The sequence below is a fragment of the Zalophus californianus genome, chromosome 16 (assembly GCF_009762305.2).
Source record: "Zalophus californianus isolate mZalCal1 chromosome 16, mZalCal1.pri.v2, whole genome shotgun sequence".
In the NCBI taxonomy this organism is placed as follows: Eukaryota; Metazoa; Chordata; class Mammalia; order Carnivora; family Otariidae; genus Zalophus; species Zalophus californianus.
The window spans coordinates 3,619,081-3,631,308 of NC_045610.1; the positions used below are offsets into that span (position 1 = coordinate 3,619,081).

Below are 12,228 nucleotides of genomic sequence, written 5' to 3' on the forward strand. Positions count from 1 at the left end.
GTGTTTTTTTTTTTTGGACAGACCACTTTTGGTCAATGATAATTAAGACTTTGAAAGGTAGGGAGTAGATTTCAATTATAATGTTTTCCCCTGCCAGTTGCGTCCCTCACTTTGGGTTCTTATCAAAGTGGGACTTGCAACTGGCATCCGAAATGGCTGTAGTCTATGGGACTGAGCTCTTAACCCGTGGGGTCTGCGTTAACTCTGGGTAGCCAGTGTCAGAACTGAGCCGGGTATTGGGACACTCAGGTGGTGTCTGGAGAGCTGGAGAATTCGTGGTTGTCTGGGGTTGGGGGGAACCCATGCATTTGGTGTGAGAGCGTTCTTTGAGGAAAACCCCTACCTGCTAGTCAATGATGCTTGACTTTCCTTCAATGGATCTACACCTTTTATTCCATAATCAGAGACAAGAAAAGTATGAAATGCAAATGTCTCTGGTCACAAATGTCCCGAGAGAAACTTATGGCCACTGAAAATTATTCAGAATTCACCTGCCACCAGTTGATGGGCCAAAGTGACCGAATCTAGGTTTGTACCTGCTTCGACACAAGGTCAAAGGGTCGAAGGCACCAAGTGAAAGGAAAAGCGGCTGAGATTGCCCAGAGAGGAACGTGCTTACAAAATGGCAGCTGGGACAGCCCCGGGTTTTCCCATCACACACAACTCCCGGCCTATGCCTCCTGGCAGAAAGAGCTTTATGCAAATGTGAGAATAGGTTTCTGGAGTCAAAGGACATGGCTTTTGGGGATCAAGCAGACATAGACTCAAGGGGTAGAGCTCTTGTCAGCTCTATCAGCGTGGCCAAGCTACCTACCTGTCTAGCCTTCAGGTTCATCCTCTGGAAGATGGGACTAAACTATGTACCCAAGGGGGTATTCTGAGGACAGAGGAGACCCACCCTTAGCAGCGGTCAATGGATGGGAAGCCCAGGGGAGATGCAAACATCAGCATCATCATCACCATCATCACCACAAATTACAGTCCTACTTTCGACAGGGAGGCTCAGAGAGCTTATATAGCCTGCCCAAGGTCATCAGCTAGGAAGTGACAGAGCAGAGGTCATACCAAGGCCCGTGTTCCCTCTCTCACACCTGGCTCCATAGCGTGGGCAAGACACGTTAAACTTCCCTGAGTCTCGGTTTTCGCATGCATGAAATGGGAGGAATATTGCTTTTCCCTCTGCCCAGAGGGGCCGAGGTCTGGGAGGAATGCAATCAGTGTGTGCTTTGGAAACTGTCCTGTGGCTCACGGATGATGCTCACTGTCGCCCCTCACGATTACGGATCTGTTCTTTGCAGGCAAGTATTGTGGTCTACACAGCCGTGTGGGGGCTTGGAGCAAATACTCAACAGACATGTGAGCTGAATCCGAGAGGGCTGTGGTGGGTGGGAGCAGGCAGCACTGACCTGAGGCTTCCTGCCACCCCCAGATGAGAGGCGGAGGGAGCCACACTACAGGGGTGGAGTCAGGAAGAAGGGGGAGGCCCGAATGCTTGATAACCTGCCCACTTCCTCTGCCCACCCAGCCACATCAAAGCGGGATAAACTGTTTCGCTCGTCGCTATGGCAGCTGGCTCCCTAAGGCTCCACGGGTGGAAGGCCTGCCTCCCCAGGTCCCTTGTCAAGACCCGTGTCTTCGCTACCACTGCCCAATCCATCAGCGACGCGAAACCCATGGAGGCCAGCATTAACCCTCACAGTGCTCCGGCAGGGAGGTGTTGCTATGCTAACATTTTACGGATGAGGAAGAAAAGCTCGTATAAGTGAAATAAAGGTCTGCCACCCTACCATGGCCTCATACCAAGTACTGGTAACCACTACGTGATTCAACCTCGGCTTCCCCTCCGAGGGCTCATTCCGTGGCCTCCGTTCCAGCCTCCACCCCGTTGCCTCCCTCAGCAGGGAGAACCGGGAATGGGGACACTCTGCAAAGAGGCAAAAACATTCGCCCGTGCGGTAACAAAAGCTCGCTACGGCCCTTTCTAACAAGCCTACTTTGGGATCATGTAGGAAAGGGTAATTTAGCTTAATTTACCAGTCGGCCCTGACGAGGGCTGAGGTTCTGCGGAGTGAGAGGTGAACCGAAGGGTGTGAGGAGATTGAAGGGATTTTTGTTCGGTCGAAAAGCGCACCCCACAGGTTATGGCGTTACCCGCCTCTACGATATTAACTCATTTCGTATCTAATTCTGCAATCTTACTCTGGCTTATCGAGAAACTTCTCTCAGGCTCTCATACCCTCCTTTAAACCAGCTCTGCCATCTCGCGGGTTCCGTCGGTAATGAGCTCAGCGTCTTTGGCGAAGGCTCACTATGCGTTCGTTCGTCCGGGTGAGGGTGGGTTTTTTTTTTTAACTGTTTGAAAATGACTGATGTGCGAGAGGGTCCGTGATTTCCTATTTCGGTTCTGCTTTTCCTGGAAGAGGACGAGTTCCTAGCACAGGCAGTCTCTCCACACGGGTGTTGGCCTTCTCCATCACCAGGACATCGGAGGTGTCACAAGGTCCCCCGGGCAATGTCGAGGGGAAGGCGCTCAGCAGCGAGTGACCGGGCTTCCCAGGGTCCTCTGCTCTGAGTCCAAGCACCCTCATCCCATCAACGGCTCCCGTTGTTGCTCTGCCTGGCTCTTGCCCCCCAGGCTTGGAACCCCAACGTCCCAGGGTCAGGCCCTCGCCCTCCACGCTCACTGGGCTGCCCAGAACAGAGTCCCTGCGCAGCTGCCCGCGCCCCCAATATCTCAAGGCATAGCGTGCATTCAGCGAAGAAGAGCCCGCTGGTTCTACCTGACACTGGGAGGCGGTCTCCCTGCGTGCAGGTGACAGCTTGCCCCAGCCCTACATCTCCCGCCCCGAACCCATTTCAAAGTAAGAAAGAGTCACTTGGATCTTTGATTAGCCACTGAAGGCCCTGCCAAGGTATCTGCAGTTTGAATCCTTTCTGCCTATACACTACAGAAGGGAAGAAAAGCTTCGCCTTCTTGTTAAAGGAATTCTGGTCACCAGCAAGAAGCCCAGACGCAATGCAGATCCGTTGGTTTGGGGGAGGAGTTGGAAGGAAGGGAATGGAAGAGATTAACCCTGAACTGGCTGGTTCACCTAGCGCGCCTTGCAAAGTTAGACTGGCAAACTGTCTATTCATCACGTGCCTGAGCACCTGTCCTCGCCCAGCACCTTTTCCTCAGGGCCTCCGTGGTTTTTTAAATTCTTGCACCCAGGTCTCTACCACGCGGTGAGATCCCAGCGACGGGTGGGCTTTGGGGCCGGCCAACCCCAACCTGTGCCGCACCCTGCGCCTTTGTAACCGCGGACGGCTGATTGGTTGGGCAGGCAGATCAGCGGATTGGTTGGCAGGAGACGGATAAGCTGATTGGTTGGGAGACGACAGACCCACTGATTGGCTGGGAGGAGACAGCTAGGCCGGCTGTTTGGGGGACACAGCTCAGCTGATTGGCTGGGAGGAGACAAATCAGATGACTGGGGAAGGAAGTCAGGAATCCCTGCAAAGGAATTTACACACACAGCTTCAGTCCTGAGCTCTCTAGGGTTCTAGGAATTGTTGGGGAGTAAGATTTGGTACTCCGGTCCTGTGTGTGTTCAATGTGTATGATGAGAACCAAGTGCTGTGGGCACTAAACAGGGTCTGGTACCTGTATAAATTTTTAAAAGGGGAAAAAAAAACCCAAAATGAGATTTATAATATACATAGTATTCTGGGGACCTGCTTCTTCTTTTTTTTTTTTTTAAGGGGACGTTTATTCTTCTTTTCTTTAAGATTTTATTTATTTATTTGACAGAGAGAGAGACAGAGAGAGCAGGAACACAAGCAGGGGGAGTGGGAGAGGGAGAAGCAGGCCTCCCACAGAGCAGGGAGCCCGATGTGGGGCTCGATCCCAGGACCCTGGGATCACGACCGGAGCCGAAGGCAGACGCTTAACGACTGAGCCACCCAGGCGCCCTGGGGACCTGGTTCTTAACTCAGCAAGTGACTCGCCATCTTTTGCCCTGGGTACCTCTGTATCTTTATCTTTAATGATTGAATAGCTATATAAAAGCTTTAAATTGTATGCTCTCAAATCTGTCGGCCTTATCTTTTTATCATTTTTGCCTGGGGGAGGGGGTGGCTGTTTGTTATCTCTCCTCTAGGTGGTTCACGGAACCTACTTCTCTTCTATTACATTCATGGTCTCGTTTGCCACACTTCAACCTTTAATCTACCTGAAATTTATTTTATGTTTGAGATAGAACTCTTAATTTTTTTTTTGAGATAGAACTGTAACTCAGTTTTAATGGTCTTTCAACGGTCCTGATACCATTTATCAAATGACTGATTTGATTCATCACTGGTTTCAGGATGCCACTTGGTCATATAACAAATCTTTAGATATTTAGCCTGTTTCTAGCCATTCTATGTTGTTGCATTAACTTATCTATTCTTATGCCAACAGCGCACTATTTTGATACCTATAGTCTTATAGTCACAACCTTCAAAGACCTAGTATGGGAAGTACCCCATTCTTCTCTTGTTAAGAATGCATCAATACATACATGATAAATGCATAAGTAAATGCTACTGGAGAGCATTTATTCTTTCAGACAGACTTTATTTTGGTAAATTTAAAAAGATATGGTTGGTATTTTTTTTATCACAGTTGTATTTATTTCTATAACACCTGCTGTTACTACAATATTGATTCAATCTGACAACACATCTCTTAAATTATTTATCCTTAAATTTGTTTCTCTATGTAGGTAATTCAAATATCTTACTTCTTTTATATGTTTAGTTGCTATTATAGATGGTTCCCCCCCCCCCCCCCCCGCCGTCACTAGGTTCCCTTACTGGTTAATGCCATTAGCTACCTGTTTACTAGCTCTGTCAGTTCTTTGGGTGATTCTCTTAGTCTTGACAGATAAGCAATTGTTTGATCTCTGCATAATTAAAATGTTATCTTCTCGGGGCGCCTGGGTGGCTCAGTCGTTAAGCGCCTGCCTTCGGCTCGGGTCGTGATCCCAGGGTCCTGGGATCGAGCCCCGCATCGGGCTCCCTGCTCCGCGGGGAAGCCTGCTTCTCCCTCTCCCACTCCCCCTGCTTGTGTTCTCTCTCGCGCTGTGTCTCTCTCTGTTAAATAAATAAATAAAATCTTTAAAAAATAATTAAAATGTTATCTTCTCTGGAAGAAGAAATATTCTTTATTTTTGTCTTTTTGCCTAGGCTAAATACCTATAAGCACAAAGAGGAAGGTTACTGACTTAAATGGAAATGCCTCTAGCATTTCACGGTGGGCTGTTAAGAATACTTCCACGTTTTAATAGTATCCATATATTAGAAGGGTTTTGAATATTAGGAATGGATGTTGAATTTTATCAAATGTGTTAAGGGCATCTATCAGGATGTTTATGTGACATTATTCCTTTGAGCTGCTGACATTGATGAATTACTCTCTCAGGCCACCCTGCAGTAAATCTTACCTACTTAGGTTTTCTCTTGCTCTAGAACAGTTTGCTGGGCCCTCCTTTTCGTATTTATTAGAGCACTTGCAATTTTTCAAGAATTCCTCCTTTCCAGACCCCACGTGTGACAACTTGGCCCCAGGCCCTTGTCCACCCCTGTCATGGCGCCCATCAACCTGTCCATTCCTAGCCCCGGTCACTCCCCTGACCAGAACTGAATCGATCCACATATGCATTTCCCCATTTGCTCCTGAAGCCAAGAGGACAAGCAAGGGCCTCTTGTCAGTATTGTGGGGGCCCCTTTGTCTGACCTGGGCAGTCTCGGAGACCCTTTGGCAAACCAGATCGCAGGCACAGACCATGCAGTGGGGTCTCCTTGCCTGGAACCGCTGCTGAGCTTCCCCTAAGAATTCCTCCTTGAGTTACCGCCTGTGTTCATTTCTGTCAGCCATCGGATCCTTTGTGCACCACGAAGGCCCCACGCGCCTGCCACACCAACACTCACCTGGGGCCTTGAGTTCAGCATCAATGAAGGTGAGCAGCTCCTGGTAGATGCTGCAGTAGGGAACAGGCCAGGTCAGGAACCGGTGGTAGGTTCTGGCTGCTTTGAGAAGGAGATCTGAATCGGGTGGGAAGTGTGGCGTCTGGATGGAAAGGGAGCAGCGAGCAGAGAGGTCTGGGTGAGAGAGAGCTCACTGATATTCCAGAACAGACCCTGCTCCTTTCTGGAATGTGCCACAGAAGGCACGCTGTTCCTGGCAGCAGTTTGTCCCGGGACAAGGTCAGAAAGAACCGGAAGTTACCACTGGGAGTGAGTTACGGATGGGCAAGATGGCACCCGGGGGCCCTTCTACCACAAGGGCCATGTTTTCACCACACATAATACTCGATACGTAAGAGCGCCTCTCTGAAAAGCTGTCACTGGGGAGGTCAGCCTAATGGTGCCGTTGCTGCCCCTCACTTGGGGGAACGGTCTTCAGGGCCTGAACCACCTGTATTTACATATCCCCACGGGAGGCAAAGGTTTATGCTTGGAAGTGGATGCGCTCCCACGTATGTGCGGTCATTTGGTGCCACCGGTCTGGTGAAGACGGGATGCTCACACCGGGTGAACTGACTCCTGGGGTACAGAATGGGGTGGACCGAAAATCTCTCAGCAGGATCTGCGTCACGCCTCGTGAACAGGCCGTGGACAGCAGGCCCTCCACGGGAACCCCGATGTGCCAGGCAGCATGGCGTCCTGCATGGAGTTCTGGAGGTCTCTCACGGGGGCCGCTTGGAAGCCATCAGAGGGCTGACACCCGTTTCAAGGGTCCCGGCTTGTCTCTGGAGGGGTGAGGCCGCCCCTCCCGGGCCCCTCCTGCCTCCCCCTGCTGGCCCGTGCTGGAACTTACGCAGAGGACAGTGGAGTAGAAGAGCAGGGCCAGGGGGGCGAGAAGGTCATAGGTGCCCTTCTCTTGGACCTGTGGACAGCACAGGAGAGGAACATGAGGCTCATCACAGGTGCAGAACAGAGCAGCGCTTTCTCGTTCTGGCCTTTCTTTTCTTTCTTTCTTACGGGGAAAAGTAATGTAATCACTAGGCAAAAATTTGGGAAATACAAGTTAAAAAAAAAAAAAAAAAAAGCACTCACAATATCCCCCCTCCAGAAGCAACCACAGCTGATGTCGCAACGATTCTCCTGACACCATTTTTCCTCTACGTATTTTCCTCTGCAAACGTGTAAAGCACAGTGTGTATATTTTTACGCCTCATGCTTCTTACCTATTATTATTATTATTACAAATGAATTTGTTTTGCTACATCATCCCTAAGCCTGCCTTTTCCCCCTGCTCCTAGTTATGCGGTTCCTTTTTATTTCTGTTATAAATATATATTTTTTAAATTTGTGGTATCTTTTTTTTAAAGATTTTTTTTTTTTTTAATTTCTCTGAGAGAGAGAGAGAGGAAGAGAAAGCATGAGCAGCGGGGAGAGGGAGAAGCGGGCTCCCTGCTGAGCCAGGAACCCAACATGGGGCCCGATCCCAGGACGTTGGGATCATGACTTGAGCCAAAGGCACATGATTAACCGACTGAGCCACCCAGGCACCCCTGTTGCGTATCTTTTAATTTTATAGATTTCTTTTCCTGAAGTCCCAATATTAGAAGTGTTCAGTTTTTTTCCCGTATAAGTTTTTGCTTTGGCATGCAAACATCATGTAAATATTCATATATCTTTTTTCTTCTTTTCTCTGAAGCTTCATTTTCGTAAATGTAAATCTTTAATCCACTTAGAATTCCATCTGCTGTATGGTATGCACTAGGAAACGCACTCTGAATTTTTCCAAATGTTTAGTCAGTTTTCACTAAACCATTTAATAAATCTCACTGATGCAATTTTTTTGTACATTAAAATTTGTTTATGCCGTTGGATAATGCCCATCTTTTTATTACCTGCATAATATTTCCTCTGCTAGACCTCCGTCATTTATTATTAGCTTCATTTTGGACATTTGAGATTATCATCTTCCTGTTTTAAATCTTTTTTGCAATGCACATTACTTGTGCACATTACCTTTTTCCATAATTTGGATTACTTCTCTAGGTTCGAGTTCAAGAAGTGGGATCAGTGGATCAAAGACTATAAACATATTTCTGATCTTTGAAGCTCATTGCCAAGTTGCTTTCCAGAAGGATGGTGCCAATTTTAATATGCCATACATACAAAAGCACGGGTTTCACTCTACCCTTCCTTGTATTGCTCGTTATAATTTTTTTGCTAATTTGCTAGGCAAAGACTGTCTCATATGGTTTTAATTTGCATCTGTTTTATTATAACTGAGGCAACATTTTTTCCATATTTTTTTCCAAGGTCTATGTATTCTCCGGTGCATCATCTCTTTGACCCACCCGCCACACTACATATGCACGTGATTTAGAATTCTTTGGTCAACATGCTAAAGGTCTCAGCCCCTTCTGGAACTTGTGGGCATTGAAGATGCAGAGAAAGCCCCACCATCTGTGTTGTGCTCCACAGGCTCAAACTGAGAATTCTCCTGTCTTTACCCTGAACAGACCACGTGTCCAATACACCTGCTGCCCCATCCCTTCCACAAACCCTCCCCTATTGTTACAAGGTAGTTGATATTTGCGTTTATAAAGTAAATACCCCAAAGTGGTTTAGCTTTTCTGAATTGGTCTGCTTGTGATCAGGGTCTAACAGCACCAGGTAAATGGTGGGCCCCAGAACTGGGACCTTGGGCATCTTGATAAAACAAGACTTTCCAGGGACAGCTGAGACAGTCACATGTCTTCCAACTCAGTCATGTATTTAAAAAAAGAAAGAAAGGGGAAAAAAAAAAAAACCACTTAAGAATTCTTTAAACAAGAGCCAGCATCCTCTGTAGGGATTCCCAGCTGTTCTGGAAGGCCAGCCCAGCTGAGCCTCAAACACACCCCTCTTCTTTGTCATAAAAGCCTATTTACTATGGACCTGCTGTTAGGTCTCAGTTTAATCACTTTTCTCTTCTGTGTCTACTTTTATGGATCTTTTCAAGGAAAGGGATTCGGGAGAGCTTCCTCCTTCCTTTCTAGTCAGAAACCTTCAATCCACAAGCACTGCTGGAACAGAAAAGTCAGGGGTTCCCAGTGCCTTTGCCAAGCCCCACGCCGGGCCAAGCACCCCAGAACCAACACTCCATGGGGACCTTTCCCTTGCGTCTTCGGTCCCTGGCTGGCGCTCACCTCTCGGGTTTTCTGCAGGATCTGCTCCAGGAGGATGAGGAAGTGGCCCGGGTCCCTGCTGACCAGCTCCTGTAGGCTCCAGCAGTTGAGACACAGGCCAGCTGGAAAGGCAGAGAGGCGAGTTCAGCTCAGGTTTGGAGAGCAGCGGGAATCCCCGGGGGGACTGCACGGGGGTGCTCCTTGCTAAAGTACGAGTCTGAGAAAACTCTGGATCCACAGTCATCTCTGTCATGTCTCTTCCACAAATGGTGTTGGGAAAATTGGACAGCCACATGCAGAAGAATGAAACTGGACCATTTCCTTACACCACACACAAAAACAGACTCCAAATGGTTGAAAGACTTAACGTGAGACAGGAGTCCATCAAAATCCTAAAGGAGAACACAGGCAGCAACCTCTTCGACCTCAGCCGCAGCAACTTCTTCCAAGAAACATCACCAAAGGCACGGGAAGCCAGGGCAAAAATGAACTATTGGGATTTCATCAAGATAAAAAGCTTTTGCACAGCAAAAGAAACAGTCCATAAAACCAAAAGACAACTGACAGAATGGGAGAAAATATTTGCAAATGACAGATCAGATAAAGGGCTAGTATCCAAAATCTATAAAGAACTTATCAAACTCAACACCCAAAGAACAAATATTCCAATCAAGAAATGGGCAGAAGACATGAACAGACATTTTTCCAAAGAAGACATCCAAATGGCCAACAGACACATGAAAAAGTGCTCAACATCGCTCAGCATCAGGGAAATCCAAATCAAAACCTCCATGAGATACCACCTCACACCCGTCAGAATGGCTAAAATTAACAAGTCAGGGAACGACAGATGTTGGCGGGGATGTGGAGAAAGGGGAACCCTCCTACACTGTTGGTGGGAATGCAAGCTGGTGCAACCACTCTGGAAAACAGTATGGAGGTTCCTCAAACAGTTGAAATTAGAGCTACCCTACGATCCAGCAATTGCACTACTGAGTATTTACCACAAAGATACAAATGTAGGGACCCGAAGGGGTACGTGCACCCCAATGTTTATAGCAGCAATGTCCACAATAGCCAAACTGTGGAAAGAGCCAAGATGTCCATCGACAGATGAATGGATAAAGAAGAGGTGGTATATATACACAATGGAATATTATGCAGCCATCAAAAGGAATGAGATCTTGCCATTTGCAATGACGTGGATGGAACTGGAGGGTGTTATGCTGAGTGAAATAAGTCAATCAGAGAAAGACATGTATCATATGACCTCACTGATATGAGGAATTCTTAATCTCAGGAATAAACTGAGGGTTGCTGGAGTGGTTGGGGGTGGGAGGGATGGGGTGGCTGGGTGATAGACATTGGGGAGGGTATGTGCTACGGTGAGCGCTGTGTACAAGACTGTTGAATCACAGTTCTGTACTTCTGAAACAAATAACGCAACATATTTTAAGAAAAAAGAAAAAGAAGAAGATAGCAGGAGGGGAAGAATGAAGGGGGGAAATCGGAGGGGGAGACGAACCATGAGAGACGATGGACTCTGAAAAACAAACTGAGGGTTCTAGAGGGGAGGGGCGTGGGGGGATGGGTTAGCCTGGTGATGGGTATTGAGGAGGGCACGTTCTGCGTGGAGCACTGGGTGTTATACACAAACAATGAATCATGGAACACTGCATCAAAAACTAATGATGTAATGTATGGTGATTAACATAACAATAAAAAAATTTAAAAATAAAAAACAGTCATCTCTGTCATGCCTCATCGAAACAAGTGTCTTAGTCCTGCAAGAGACACAGAGATGGGCCGGGAAGCTACGGTTCTTCCACAGCCTCCCCTGCCCCCGGTTTCCCACAGGGGTGCTAGAACCTGCAAGGTGCAGGGAAGGAGGGCAGAGGCAGAAAGTGCTGAAAGGAGAAGAGCCTCGGCTAACGCCCATCCCCCCTCCCTCCTTCCCCCTCCCCCCTCCCGGAAGCAAGAGCAAGTCTCTCCCGGCCCGTGGGGCTTCCCAGGACTGCCTGGCACGGGAGCGCAGGGAGGGGGTAAGCTACATCCCTTTATCTTTTGAAAGCCAGAGTGGGCACTTGGTCATTCTGTAACTTCCCCAGACTTCCTTACTGTGTCGGTCTCTGTTTCCCCGCAGTCAGCAAGGGCAAACCCCTAGAAATTAAAGGGGTGGTCATGGGGGCCCGTGTGCGTGTGTGCGCTTGCACGTACTGGAGGTCAGAGCAGTAGGGGCAAGGCGGGAAGGGAACCAGCCGTGAGTTTCATGGAACTTGAGCTCCGCGCGCCTTCAGGTGCACCGGCTCCTTCCAAGGTCGGGGAGACCCTAACAGTATTTTCATGTGGATACGGGGTTTTGTAAAATTGGCCAAAGTCAGACATTTTTGTCTTCTTTTACTTAATGATGCACCCCCCTCCGACTCCATTCTATACGCTTAGGCTCCGTCAAACCCTAGGCAGGAAGCAAACTACCATTTACTGAGCACCTACTGTGTGCCGATAAGGTGCTAGGCTCTTGCATACGCTCTGCCCCACTGAGTCTCCCATCTTCCCTTCAGGAAGTGGCTCCTGTTGTCGCTACTCTCACTTTATGGCCGAGGCAGGTGGGGTTCCTGGGAGGTTAAGTGACTTGTGTGAGGTGATAGCAGCCAGTGAGAGGCAGTTTTAATCTAGATCTGTGTAATCCCAAAGACCAAGGAAAGTCAATCAGAGGAGGTGACACTTGGGCTGAGACCTGGATGAGAAGGAGCCAGCTACATGCTGTTCTGAGGGAAGAGTTCCAGGCAGCAAGTGCAAAGGTCCTGAGGTAGGAGGAACCAGGGAAGGAACCAGGTAAGTTGAAGGAGCAGTGGCTACCTATCTCATGGGATAGTTAGAGAGGCAAGTGAGATATGGGATGCGAACAATCTCAGAAGCATGAGAAATTATTACAAGTAGGCACCAGTCTTCAGAGATGCAATTGCCCCAGCCTGCAGATAAGCCCGTTTCTCAGTCCTGGGAAACAAGGAAGCTTCCCACTCCCTGAAGCTCGGCTGAGATTCTCCCTTGTCCTGCAGGGAAAAAGGAGATGGGGCTC

The 12,228-nt window shown here is 48.3% G+C and overlaps 1 protein-coding gene across 12 annotated transcripts in view; it reads right to left on the reverse strand.

Moving 5' to 3' along the window:
• The window catches only part of PIK3R5 (phosphoinositide-3-kinase regulatory subunit 5), a 66,317-nt gene that overhangs the window by 10,696 nt on the left and 43,393 nt on the right, over positions 1-12,228 (reverse strand). For 6 of the 12 annotated variants that reach the window (XM_027567692.2, XM_027567687.2, XM_027567688.2 and 3 more), the window contains 3 exons: positions 9,171-9,271; positions 6,842-6,910; positions 5,953-6,091 (listed from right to left, as the gene is read on the reverse strand). In XM_027567692.2, the coding sequence (XP_027423493.2) occupies positions 5,953-6,091; positions 6,842-6,910; positions 9,171-9,271 (309 nt within the window). Of the gene's footprint in view, positions 1-5,952; positions 6,092-6,841; positions 7,026-9,170; positions 9,272-12,228 lie in introns of all 12 variants that reach the window. The other 6 variants (XM_027567681.2, XM_027567682.2, XM_027567683.2 and 3 more) reach the window with 1 other exon arrangement.